Source organism: Phoenix dactylifera, chromosome 8, assembly GCF_009389715.1.
Source record: "Phoenix dactylifera cultivar Barhee BC4 chromosome 8, palm_55x_up_171113_PBpolish2nd_filt_p, whole genome shotgun sequence".
Taxonomy (NCBI): domain Eukaryota; kingdom Viridiplantae; phylum Streptophyta; class Magnoliopsida; order Arecales; family Arecaceae; genus Phoenix; species Phoenix dactylifera.
The window spans coordinates 2018714-2033404 of NC_052399.1; the positions used below are offsets into that span (position 1 = coordinate 2018714).

The following is a 14691-nucleotide window of genomic DNA, read 5'->3' on the forward strand; positions in this document are numbered from 1 at the left end:
TCCTTTATCTAAAAACTTAAAGTTATATTTGGGAAAAAAATAATTTTTAGTCAATAAAAATTAGTTTTTTCATATCGCATATCAATTATTTTTTACAAAATATTAAATTTTTATTTCTATAAAAAATTATTTTTATATTTTTTTTTAAAAAAAAAGTATAAGATTTTTTTTCCCGCTTGCCACACCTTCCACCATTCCCATCCCACGAGCCGAACGGCTCCCAAGTCCTCAGTGGCCTTCAGCTTTTAACTCGGACCCATCCACAGCAAAGCGAAGGGTCCCTTTTCCTTTGCCGTGGTCCTTCTTGTTTGTCCACTAAGTCCCTTTTAAATTTTAATCAGTACAACATCCCCACCGAAAGCGCGCTCTACAGTGTCGACAAACCCCTCGTTGTCCTTCCCTAATCATATCATAATCTTTTAATAATCACCCTCATATAAGCTAAACTGTCCAAACTAATCCACATCGAAATCATCCAGATCCTATGAAAACTAATTAAAAAATAGAAAAGTACACCTCGAGTCGCGCCTTCCCAGGACCAAACGGACGGTCGGGATAAAAAATGTTCGCCGTCTCAGGGTGGGGACACGTACTGAGTGGATCACGTGGCAGGGATTAATAAAGATAAAGCATAGGCTGAGGGATTGGAGCAGGAGATTCCACACGTGTCCCATGAGCAATGGAGAACAACGCCGTCGCTTCCCAATAGAGATGTGCACGGTTCTGATCGGCTCAATTGAAAATTATTCTTAAAGTTGAACCAACCTAAATTAATTTTCTAAAACCTAGAGCGAAACCAAACCGATTTTATACAAAATCTATTTCAAACCGATTCAAAAAATTTAATTCAGTTTAAATTGGTTTATCGAATCTCTTGCAACATCATGATCTACTCAAAAAATGGAGCTTCCCCTCTGACAAGATGAAAAGGGCCGGGGGGAGATAAAGAAAGGATGTCACACTCAAACATCTATCATCAATAAAAATCGAATCTTTTATTAAATAGATGCCATACTCATACAAAATAAAATGAGGATCTACGAAATATCCAATAGAGAACAAAGAATAAAAAGTGGATCCAATGCTATCCTAAAAAAACACTTACATCAAAATAATAACTGAATCTTCAATCAAAGATTCAAAAAAAATAATTCGATATTCACCTTAAAACCAAGGAAGTCAACCTCTGACGTGAGATCACTCGATTGTAAAGAGCATCTACAAAATAGTTTCTTTTCTACTTCTCGTTCCACATCCTTTTCAGCTCTTCTGGATCATACTCTCCGTCACCCTCCTGAGCCAGTGCTGCTCATTTGGTCATGCACTGGATCATGGGATTGAGAGAAAGGCAAGCGCATGGAAAGGGGCGGTTGGGGTTTTTTCCTTTGACGAAAAAGGGGCAGCTAACGTTAAAATGAAGTGGACAACTGGTGGTAGGATATAAAAGAGCTGTTGATGTTTCTTAAGAACTTGTTTGTTCCGTAAAAAAAAATTTTTTTATTGAAATGTTTTTTCTAAGAATATAATTTTTGAAAATATGATGTCTTGAAAAATAATTTTGATATATGTATTTGATTATGAAAAAGTGGTATATTCCAAAGTAGTTTATATTTGATTAAGCATCTACTTTCCAAAGAAAATTATATAAAATATCTATTATGCTCATAATAAAGAGAAAGATCTTACTCATGGATTTTGATGGCTTGAAAAAAAAAAAGAACCCCAATTGCCAGCCATTGAGAAAGTAGCTTTTTTTATGTCCTCTATGGATTAATTTGGTTTGAAGCCGACTTTTTGTAGGAACATGAACTGAAACCGAGCTGATTTTTTTTAGATCTAATAGATTCAAACCCATAACAAATTGAATGTAGAAAAATCTGAACCAAATCAAACTAAAATAATCAGTTTGGAGCGGCTTTGCAGTTTGATTGGTTTTCTTGCACACCCCTGTTTCCAAGAGAGTCGTGGCTTCTTTCTTCTTTAGGTAGTAACAGCTGGGTACGTTCATAACAAGATGCATCTAATAGAAAAGTGCAGCCTAATACGGGCCAAACGTAAAGCTCATAAAGGCTTTTACTAGGTTAGGACCAGTTGAATGATGGACCACTTAGATCCAATATCTTATCTACTAGGTTAGGACCATGCAAGGCTTGCTCGGTTTAGTGTATGGGACAAATCGATTTCTCGTGTCACGTAAAGCTTGTTTCCCAAGAAGAGTGAAACATTTACGCAAGGGACAGATATTGGACTATCACAATACTATGAGAAATTGCCCCAACGCCTGCAATTAGGATGCTGTTCCCTTTTCTCCTGCGCATCATCCGGGCGTTTTTAAGTTTCTCGGCACGATTGATGGTAATTCATGCGAGAGAAAAAGTAGATGACAAGCTCATGTATATAAAATCACAATTTGTTGAGTCATTATTTTCGATTCTATCATTCACAATATATTGCGAAGCAAATTACAACCATGTTTGTCTTTATGGTAAATCTAAAATATTACTAGTTTCCCCAAACGAAACAGAATTATGTGACAAGAAAATGTTATTTTAGACTCTTATCAATAATATGATTGTGTAGATATGCTAGCAAAACAACTTTCTTTTCCTCCTTCTTGCTTGCTATGAAATAAAGTTTTAAGCAAAAAAAATGCTTAATGTGAAGGTCCTGTTTGGGTATCCCTCGAAAGATACTGGGTTGATTGATGGAGTAACGAATTCTTATCTTTTAAAGATAATTAATTACTTTTGAGAAATAATTTACCTAACTGCGGCCGTCGCATCTCCTCCAACGGTCGACCTTCTCCGAAGAATGTGCAGCGTCCAAACAGACTTGCACGCTTTTAGACTTGGAAATTGGTCTACGAAGAACCAGAAACCAACCAAAATCTATCGAAAATCATGCATCTGGAATCACTTCACTATCATAAGAACTCAAAACGAGCCTTGATTGAAGGCATTTCTTTCATTTTATTAATGAAGGTGAGTTGAGGCTATAAAGCCATAATTCAAGGCAGGAATATATAACGCTCCTTTCCTTCTTCCATCAGTCATAAATTCTTGGCTCGATGCATCCCAAAGGCCCTTTAGAAATGGTTTTTTGTTTGCTAGCCTTTTTCTGTCTGCTAATTTGGATGTGATGGACCCTCGATCCTCCAAGATACACTAGGAGGGGTTCCTTCTCTTCAAGCGGGGCCCCATGGAACACCATCACATGCAAAGGCTTCACATGCGACGGATGAGGCGAAGCAGACATCTCAGAGAGCGGCATATGCCCGTTTGAGCCTCTATATCTGCTGCACTTCCCACTGCTCCCTCCCCACCACCTAACACTTATTACAGTGCCCAAACCCCTCTAGTACTCTCGCGCATCCCTCACTACCTCTCTGTACTCAGGAAGGAAGGGGAGGATGCTTCCTTCCTTCGCCGCTCTCCATCACCTCTGGCTATGCTATTTCACCTTCCTCTCCCTTCATCTCTGTGCTAGAGCCCTCCCTCAACAGGTTGGGCATGGCTACCGTTTGGTCTCCATAGAAGAGAACCCCAGCGGAGGAGGGCTGGTAGGATATCTCCAAGTGAAGCAGAGCACCACAACTTATGGCCCTGATATCCCCCATCTGAGGCTCTTTGTCAAGTAAGCAAAAAAAAAGAAGGAAAATGAACTCTATATTCTTGAAAAAGTGAACAAAAGATTGTATTCTTGTTCGGTAGATATGGTATCCCAGTAAGTTTATGTTAAGTATAATATATGAACTTTTTATTATTCTGCTGGCTTTTTTTGGGATAAAAGCTTGTTGGCTTTTTTTTTTTTGGGAGGATGCTCATTTTATAAGAATGCTGCTGGTAATGGATTTTCTTTACATTATCAGTTGTCTACTATATTTTAGAAGAAACCCTTTGTTTCCTATGGGGGCTTTTAATAAACTCCAGGTTTATTTACTGGCATATATTTTAATGGCTACGGTTCTTTTCTCCAGCTATTGATTCTGGCAAGTTTATATGAGGAAGCCATGATTACATTCTTTCTTAAAATACCTAAAATACATTCTATTTTAAATGGGGTTTGAAAAACTCTGAGTCTGCTATTTCTTCAGAAGAGCACGGATGTGTATTTTTTTTTTCTTTTTTGTATGAAATTCGTATTAGATTGCTATTTGGTTTCTTTCTAACAAATGGATTTGCTGTAGCTTCTATTCAATTGCAAAAGCTTTTTTTTCTTTATCTAATGCATGGATTTCGGATACATCTAAAGGTTAGAGCTATTCTGCCTTTATGGGCGTGCTATACTTATGACCTAAAATTTTTATTACTGTCTTTCCCCTTTTCGATTGGAAGACGACCATGATAAATATTTGTGTAATCAAGAAAAGCCCATGGGTTTTGAAAAATTTCAGATATATTACCAATAAAAGTCTAATTTCTCCCCCTGGTTTCATAGAAAAAAGGGGAAAAAAATTAAGAATGCAGAGGGATCTTTGATTTGCTATTTGTTCCAAGTTCCAGGGTATGTTATGTGTTCTGTTCTAAAAAAATTATATGAATTTACACTCATGAAGCTTCTTTGGTCCTTTGTTGATAACTTATAGGCATGAAACCCAAGATCGCTTGAGAGTTCATATAACTGATGCAGAAAAGGAAAGATGGGAAGTCCCATACAACTTGCTCCCAAGGGAGCAACCCCCAGCTTCAGGGAGTTCCTATGGGAAATCTTCAAGCAGTCCCTTCACAGCTTCAGAGTATGCGGGCGATGAATTAGTCTTCTGTTACACAGCTGACCCATTTGTTTTTGCAGTAAGGAGAAAATCCAATGGGCAATCCCTCTTTAATTCAAGCTATGGGACTATGGTATTCAAGGACCAATACCTTGAGATCTCCACTCAATTGCCGAAGACTGCTGCTCTCTATGGTCTTGGTGAAAACACTCAGCCTGGCGGGATCCGGCTGCGGCCGAAAGACCCCTACACCCTATACACGACTGATATATCAGCCATTAATCTTAATACTGACCTCTATGGATCTCACCCTGTCTATATGGACTTGAGGAACGAAGGAGAAGCCTCTGCTCATGCCGTGTTGTTGCTCAACAGCAATGGAATGGATGTTTTCTATCGAGGGGCCTCTCTCACATACAAGGTCATTGGAGGAGTATTTGATTTCTACTTCTTCGCAGGACCGACGCCTTTGGCAGTTGTGGAGCAATACACTTCATTGATCGGTCGCCCTGCTCCCATGCCCTATTGGGCACTAGGTAAATTTCTTTCTTCACCCATTTTTCTTCCATCCTTTGAACCAAGCTTTTCATTTGTGTTGCTACATTATTCTTATTGCTCAAGTAGATACATCTAATGAGATATTAGAAAGCTTGTTGGTAATGGTAATTGGTCGATCCATTCACTATTTCATTTTTTTCAGCTTTACAAGCACAAGGGGTATTATGATTAGTGAGTTGTTGGCACTCACTAAGGTAGCTGTTGGCATTTATTTTTAACAACATATAGGTCACTTCACTACCAATGTAAGTTAGGGGATTGGCATGCTTCCTGTGAAACTAGTGTTTTTTTTTTTTTTGAATTGAAATGGAGGAAGGGAAATGCTTCTCCCAACTTTTGTGTGAAATTAGTGGTGATGATTTTTCTGGTGTTTGAGCTAGTGATGGTTAAGTTCATACCAATGCTTCTTGTAAAATGTTAATGAAGGAATTAATCTTGGGACTGCAGGTTTTTTTAGTAATAATTTTGTTGTTTTTCTTTAAAAAATGTTGAGATACCTTTCTGCTAAACCCTATTCCATTTAACCCATCCTGGAAGTTCCCACTTCTTTATTCCTATTAATTGCAGTTGGTTACTATGGGTAAGATGGAAATAGAAGTATTTTATTCCTAGATCCATAGCCACTGTCTTTTTACCTTGGAACCAAGTTCCTTTCCATTCCCCTTTAAATAGCCACCATTATTTAAAAGAAAAGAAGAAAAAGAGTCCTACCTTATATGCAAATAAGATAGATCCAGTCAATTATACACTCCCATTGGTCTTGTTTTTAGTCTTGTTTTTTTGTCCTGGACTCCTATATATAAACAAAATTAAGGGACCAGGTTACTCATTATATACTTGATGTTTCATTTTATCATTAATCCGTTAAACAATCATTTTTGTAATTAAGAAGCTATCATTTAGTTTCTTTAATGGCTTCTTAGGCTCAGAACAAGCATCATTGGTTGATGCTTGAAAAAGTATACCAAAAGGGATCATGATGTTTAGGGATTACCAAGCAAAGACTATTTAACTAAGTTCGCTCACAACTGAGTGTTGCCCAACTAGCTTTAGTGGAGGTTCATAAATAAGAAAAGGAGCTATAGTGCAGCTAATGATGAGGGTCGGTAATGGTTGGTAATGTTGCTTCCTCTACTTTGCAGGATTCCACCAATGCAGGTGGGGCTATCACAACCTCTCTGTCGTGGAAGCGGTCGTGGAGGGCTACAAAAATGCCCACATACCGCTTGATGTGATCTGGAATGATGATGATCATATGGATGCAGCTAAGGATTTCACACTGGACCCTGTCAACTACCCTCGTCCTAAGCTCCTGGCCTTCCTCGACAAAATCCACTCTCAAGGCATGAAGTACATAGTCCTGATCGACCCTGGAATTGCTGTAAACTCCACTTATGGTGTCTTTCAGAGGGGAATGGCCAAGGATATCTTCATCAAGTATGAAGCCGAGCCCTACCTAGCACAAGTTTGGCCTGGGCCTGTCTACTTCCCTGATTTCCTGTACTCAGGAACAGTCTCCTGGTGGGTTGATGAGATTGCACGGTTCCACAAGCTTGTGCCTGTCGATGGCCTCTGGATCGATATGAATGAAGCTTCAAACTTCTGCACTGGAAAATGTGAGATCCCAAAAGATCATTTGTGCCCTGTTCCAGACTCCACGACACCTTGGGAATGTTGCTTAGACTGTAAGAACATAACAAATACCAGATGGGATGACCCACCTTACAAGATCAATGCATCAGGGATGCAAGCCCCATTGGGCTACAAGACTATAGCAGCAAGTGCAATGCATCATGATGGCATACTGGAGTATAATGCACACAGCATCTATGGTTTCTCCCAAGCCGTTGCTACTCACGAGGCGCTTCAAGGCCTCGAGGGGAAGCGCCCCTTCATACTCTCACGCTCTTCCTTTGTGGGATCGGGAGCCTATGCTGCGCATTGGACAGGTGATAACAAAGGCACATGGGATGATCTCCGATATTCAATATCAACCATGTTAAATTTTGGTATCTTCGGTATGCCGATGGTTGGCTCAGACATTTGCGGGTTCTACCCGCAGCCTACGGAGGAACTCTGCAATCGATGGATCGAGCTGGGTGCATTTTATCCCTTCTCAAGGGACCATGCCAACTTTGCCTCACCCCGGCAAGAGCTCTACCAGTGGGACTCAGTCGCCAAGTCTGCTAGAAATGCCTTGGGACTAAGGTACAAGCTGCTTCCATATCTCTACACATTGAACTACGAAGCTCACGTCAGTGGCGCCCCGATTGCAAGGCCGGTCTTTTTCTCATTCCTTAATTTCACTGCGAGCTATGGCCTGAGCACTCAGTTCTTGCTAGGGAGCAGTGTCATGGTGTCCCCCGTCCTGAAGCAGGGAGCATCGTCAGTTGAAGCGTTGTTCCCCCCTGGTACTTGGTATAGTTTGTTCGACTTCACCAAGGCCGTGGTGTCGCAGGACGAGCGTTACGTAACGCTCGATGCGCCGCTGAACGAGGTTAACGTGCATGTCTACCAGAACACCATACTTCCCATGCAGCGTGGAGGAATGATCTCCAAGGAGGCGAGGACCACCCCATTTACTCTAGTGGTTACCTTCCCTCTTGGAGCCACCCAAGGTGATTCAAAGGGAAATGTCTACGTGGATGACGATGAGCGCCCGGAGATGAAACTTGTGGAGGGCGAGGCAACATATGTCGATTTCTATGCCAGCGTCCGTGAGAAGAGAGTGACAGTGTGGTCTGAGGTGAAGATGGGGAAATTTAGTTTGGAGAAGGGGTTGATGATTGAAAAGGTGAGCGTATTGGGACTACAGGGAGGCACCGGAAAGGGGCTGGCGATTGAGGTGGATGGGCAACCTCTCAATGATATCTCTAATGTTTATTTCAGGGAGTCTCCTGCAGTGCATGTGGAGAAGCTGGAGGTTGGGAATAAGAGGAACAGTATGATGGTTGAGATTGGGGGGCTGGCATTGCCGCTGGGGAAAAAGTTCTCCATGTCCTGGGTAATGGGGATCGAGGGATGAGTTTAGGATTTCACGAGACTTGTTTCATGGTAATTTTTATGCTGCTCTCTTTCCTTTCAATTCTCTTATTTCCTTTTGTTTTCTGAGATTAAGTGAAGGATAATCCACTAAAGAGCCGAGAAAAATCTCTCGTTGCTGCTTTATTCTAAATTTGCTGAAAACAATCCTCCAACTTTCTGATGTTAAACTTTGGGTTTAGTTGCTGCCTTTTCATGTCTACGAAGAGATAGCTTTAATTTTATCAATCCCGACAAATTGCATCTTTTTGAGCCTGATCCGCTGCATGTGTCGGTAATGCAGTTGTTCATTCCACTTTGATGAGGCAGATCCAGTCCTCGTCTAACAAAATAATTTACTTTGTCCTTTTACTAAGATTCTCCTACAGAGAAGCAATTGTAGACACAAACTCTTATGCAGGACAATGAGCAGCCGGGGCGGATGGCATCTATATAATTGTGCACCACTACAGCAAGCTTCCTGTAAATCTGACTTCTTGCTGCGCCCACCCTTACCCTTGCATGGCACTCAGTTAACCATGGGAATGGGTGTTGAAAATTATTGAAAATTGATGACATAGAATCCAACAATATCCGTCCCGAGCTCTACAAGGATCTTTATCCATGATAAAGAGTCCTTCGGACATCTTTTTAGAGTGTATCAGCTTGCACCTAGCGCAGAAGCTTTTATTTAGAAACTGGATCACTTCTGAAGAAAATGCTCCACTTTGCAAAGTAAAGGAAAAATAAAATAGTTTTTTCTGCGCGAAATCATCATAGGTTTTTAATGTTTTAAGCATCCTTCTTGAAATTTCTATCCAGACTTTACTAGAATGTTTAAATGTTCTCTTGATGGTCAGATGATGCATGATGCGTCTAGATGTACGGTTTGTGTTGCTATTCTTATAATTTGGAGAAATACAACTAAGTTTTCAGAAATGGATGGTAACAAATTGATGACAGCAACTTTTTTTTTTCTTTTTAGAGGAATGATCGCAGCAATCTAATTTTTGTACTTGAATGAACAAGATGTGGATATGAAGGTATGTCCTCATTTCAGATATTCCATTATGAACCTTGACACGAATATAAACAGACAACAAAAAAGCCATCTGGATATGCACCTACAAAGAAGAGCAAACGCCCAACAAAGAACCCTCCCAGGTATATCCAAGCTTCTACGTATCCTCCTTTGCCACAGGGCTTGGGCTAAGAGCTCCGTCCTGTAGTAAACAAAGCCTAACTTCTTATGTATAGACCTCCTAGTTCTGTTTATTGCACCACTTGGCCATCAATCATGACACCAAGCACATACTCTTCTTCTTTTTTTACTTGGAGATAAAATTCGCATGCCACCAAACCCAGTCAACTGAACTAAGCCCGGTTTATTAAGACTTCTAAAATACTCACGGGCAAAATCTGGTTATGTAATCATCTATGCCTTCTAATATAGGCTCTATTTGGAGGAGCTGTTGGCAGTAGAGCTTTTGAAAGTAGAACTATTGTAAGTAGAGCTTTCTGAAGTAGAGCTTTTATAAAAAGCTGTTTATTGTTTGGTAATTACATTTCTAAAGTGTTGTGGTACTTTAACGTGTATGTGGTAAACAAACTGAGAAAGTACTTTTGTACGACAAAATTACAATAAAGGACATTATATAGAATTATACAATAGAGCATAATAAAATATAACATATATTATTATATAAATATATGATATAATATAATATTACTGTAATATAATATAATATTATTATAATATAGTAATATAACATTGTATACTATAGCATAATAGTTTAATATAATATTAAATTATTTAGTATAACATATCAATATATTATGATATAATATAATATAATATTATATTTATAGTATAATATAATGTTAAAAACCTTCTTATTGTATTAAAAACATGGGTTTGTAAAACCAAAAAAAATGCAATTTAGTGTAGCAAACCTTTGAGAGATGATGACAAATTTTATCGGCAAAAGAAGAGGGTTTGTCATCATCTCTCAAAGGTTTGCTACACTAAATTGCATTTCCTTTGGTTTTACAAATCCATGTTTCAGTTTCTTGTAAAACATTTCTTGTAAGTCCCCACATACCATGTCTGGAAAAGAAAAATATCTCAAATGACTGTTTCGAACCTTCCTCTTTACAAATCAAATTAACCAAAAAGTTCTTTGAAAAAATATCTTCAACCAACTGAGATTAAGAAAAAATGAATCTTTAACATGACAACAATCTGGATGCACAAAATACTATTTATGAATTTTACGATATTCCTGTTAATGCAATTCATGCCGAGTACTTCATGAGCTAGCTTTCTGCAGTAAATTCCCTGATAGTGATGACCATGAAACGACAAGCAGTAAATATCCCATTCCAGCACTATGTTGTAGTAATTCTCCCCCCTGACCCTCAACTGCAGCATTAAGTCCTCTGCGAATTTATTCCAGCTCTGACAAGTACGCGTGGGTCTTCGGTTGAAGCTCTGGAATTGAGTAAATGCGAAGGGCACGACTCCTTGGTGCCGTGAATCTCGCATCAAAAGTTAGCAGGCTTGTACATTTATGCAAACAGCTACCTTGTGGTACAAAGCTCGTAATTATCTCTTGCATGGTTGGATCACCGGAAACCTGGCATGCAAGATCGTCCTTAAATTGGAGCGGGCCAAATTCGGTGGTTTGGACTTTGGACTGTCTCGTTTTGCAGCTTTATTTTCGATCTTTCCTTGACTAAGGAATATCAAACCACAATGTCTTTGTAAATGCTTCTCTCCAATTTGGAGTTGAATTGGAGAATCCAACCTTCCATCACCATGATCTATGTATGATGTGACAATCACGACTATTTGAGTCATGGAGTCTTATACAGCATGTCCACTCAATTATAACAGCCACACAATAAATGAATAGTCATGGTTAAGGGACTTAATCTTGTCCAATTCAATTCCAAATTGAAAAAGGAGCTTGACTCATTTATAAAACATTTAAGTTTTTGTAATGCATGCCTAATGTTTTCTGAATGTTATGGATAAAGTTTTTCCTTGTGCTATTCACAAACCAAGCCAAATAAAGCTACTTTTATTTGCAAAAACCCTGCATGTTTTTGGTTGCTATGTCTGTTGAACAAAATAACTCTATACACAAATAATCTTCATGGGTTTATAATGTAGGGGCTAGAGTTGGGTTAGGTTGGATCAGGGTATGCTTGTCCCAGACCCAACACGGTTCAATGCTTTAGTCTTGATTTTAGTAGACTTGGACCTAATCTATTGGTTGACTAGTTTTGGACCATGGAACATATTTTAAACCCCATGGGTCTATATTCAAATTCTGGTCGCGACCTAGTTGGGTCCATATTTGAAGTCTAACATTAACCATTATCGTATAGCTAAAGTATATCAATTAATAATAAAATCATTGAAATTTTTAGGTAAAACTAAAAAGCCAACTTAAACATAAATTTTGATTAAAAACTATTTTAATTTGATCCAAACAAACAAACATACCTATGGAACAAGTCTACAAACTATGATGTAATATATAGACACACACCCTTATACTTGAGAAGAACATTGTAAATATGAATCTTCTAAAACAAATAATAAATATTTAAGTATGATTATGTGAAAGTAGGTGAGAGGAGATGGGGTTGTAGACATAAATAATGAAGGATTGATTTAGATAAGGTTCATTGCATGAATTGAAATATAATTAGGGTGAGAAATAAGGGGTCATATATATTTTGAATTTTAGGGTTTGGTTATATCGGGTTTGAATCTAGTCGGGCTTGGTTTTGTTGACCCAAATTAGACTCAGGTATTCTATGAGGCAAATCAAATTACATCAGAAAAATAAAACTCAAACCTAGTCCAATTTCCAAATTAGATCCAACTAGTAATCATGACTCACCCACAAGTCTTCAAAAATGAATGGAGTCTGATCTAATTGCATTAGAACTAGGTCGAGTCATAGGCTGACCTGATCTATTTGCAAACTTGTATTTTTGTGAACTAGAATACCTAACAGATTTTCATGACTCATCCATCAGCATATCTTACTTAGTTGTAAGTAATACAAACTTTGAGAACGTTTTTCACCCAGAGCTCCACTCCATGTCGGAAACAATGAGTGCTCTCCATTCTTGGGCATAGCAACTTTGAGAAATTATATCGAGTAATGCATGCACCATATGGCCGTGCATTATACCAATTAGATCGTCTCATTCTTATAGGCTTCATTCATCGTAGTTGTTGGCCCATAGTGCGACGCCACATTGATGCATCCGGTGCAGGGTAGGATATAATTTTGCCAGCAACTTCACGTTCTATTTTGCGCTTCTCAAGCTCGGGTGGTACGAAGTCCAGCTTCCTACGGTCACATTTTTTATCTTCTCGCGGTAGGCAACGGCCAAGCCCATGTACGCAGCAGCACATTACGTCCAAGCCCAGAAAGAATACGTAGAATAGTTACCAGGCCACAGGGTCCAGTTGAGCTCAACTTGGAGACCCAACTCCAATCTAGTCCGTTCGATGACCCAAACCGGACGAGCTGGATCATAGAATCCACCAATCAAACACATTCGCCTGTGCGAAAATCAAATTTGAGATAATAGTTGAAGCAACGCACGCCAGCTTCCAAGTCGCAATTTCTTTGGGCCCCAACCAGCAAATTTATCTGAAATCAATTATTTTTCTCTTCTGACGTTCTCCACCTTTCTACTTTGTGCTCCAGCTGGAATGACAAGGGGTGATACCATATATTTATTCATAGATGATTATGCAATTATGTGTCAACAACATATGAAGTTAAGCTTATAATAGATAAAGCGAGTGCGTTTATTCGTGATGGTGTTAAAGCTGAAAGATATCCTTTGGATCAGAAAGCATTTCTCAGCCCAGGCTAGGATCAAAGCTCCAAGGTTTGTGAACCGGAATGTCGCCAGCACTCAGCAGCAATGGAATTGATTGAGCTCGAGAACCATGGATCCACAGCTCGCTCTATAAGAACTCCGAAGTTTGAACCGAAAGCCTCATGCTTCTAATAATGTCATCAAGACTCCACAATGTAGCAGCCATAGGTTTTACCACCATCACTCAAATGAAATCAGAGATTAAATTAAGGTTTTGGAGTCAAAGGTACAAGCATACGTTCCACTAGGTTGATCCACCTGCAAATATTCCTTTTTTTTTTCGACAACCCGGATCGCACATGGTTGGTACGGCAACTTGGCTCAGTCCTAGCTGGGTTCCAGCTATTTTTTTATTTTTTTTTTACAGCGCGTCCCGGTGGAAACAATTAACCTGGCCTCCACTGGGTTCCAAATTCCAAAACCCTCGGCGCCAACCATGCCGCAGGCCCCACTTGTACCATCCCGAAACCGCGCAAGCTTTAACTTCCCGGGGGCTCCTCCTCCACGCCTCCAGTGCCGTGCGGGCCACGCCAGTTGGTTTCAATAGCTCGAGGCTCGTGGGCCCCACGTACCCCACGCCTGTCCTCCACGTACCTTTCTTTTCTTGTCAGCTTTGCCAAAGAAAACCAACGCTTAAATGGATGGGTCACGGTTTTTCCGTGAGCCTCCCCCTCTCTCTCTCTCTCTCTCTCTCTCTCTCTCTCTCTCAATCTTTTCCTCGGGTTATGCGTGATCTACTCACCGCCGAGTTGGTTTACCGCCCGCTCGATCCGCGCTCCGCGCACCATTTGTTAATCTTACCTTCTCTCGGTCTGCCAATTTCTGAGAGAGTTTTTTTTTTTTTTCATGAAAACCTCGGAAAAATTTAAGTTTTTATAAATATCTTTTTAAAACTTTTATATTTATTTTTATATTTTTATAAAATATTTTTTTTACAAATATTTTTAATATAACCGTTTTATTAATATTTTTAATAAAAATTATATTTATTTTAATTAAAAATAAAATAAAATTTTAAAATTATTTTTTTATCCTTGATCAATTGCACGATGAAATTGAAGTTATGGAAGTCTTGGTCCTGCAATATTTTAGTTTCGATCAATTGCATGATGAAAATAACGGATAACATTGTCTATTGCTCTCTGAGGAAGAAATGAGAGGTCCAATCGTCGCTTTTCTTTTCCATTTTTTTTTGTTTTAAAAAGAGCACCATAAACTCGGTGCATCCCAGTTATCATTGACGCTAGGAAGGTTGTGATTTCTGACGCCAGCGTCTCTTGAAGCATATATCAAAATCATCATCTAAGGTGATATATATTTACCATGCATTAATGGGAGTAGGAAAAGTATTGTTTGGTTGCTAGCAGCAGCCAAGTTGACGCGACCTAGTTTCTCTCACTTTTTAGCAAATTTGTGGATGTTGATGAGTTTTCCCAATAAATTCTGTCTCTAGAGTCAAATAGATTTATTTACATGACTCATAATCT

At 39.1% G+C, this 14691-nt stretch overlaps 1 protein-coding gene across 1 annotated transcript; it reads left to right on the plus strand.

Moving 5' to 3' along the window:
- Positions 1-3278: 3278 nt before the first annotated feature.
- On the plus strand, positions 3279-8535 carry LOC103712910 (alpha-xylosidase 1). The gene is made up of 3 exons (XM_008799619.4): positions 3279-3633; positions 4586-5247; positions 6412-8535. Exons 1-3 carry the CDS (start codon positions 3410-3412, stop codon positions 8292-8294), a joined length of 2769 nt encoding a protein of 922 aa, XP_008797841.2. The 5' UTR covers positions 3279-3409; the 3' UTR covers positions 8295-8535.
- The last annotated feature ends 6156 nt before the right edge of the window (positions 8536-14691 follow it).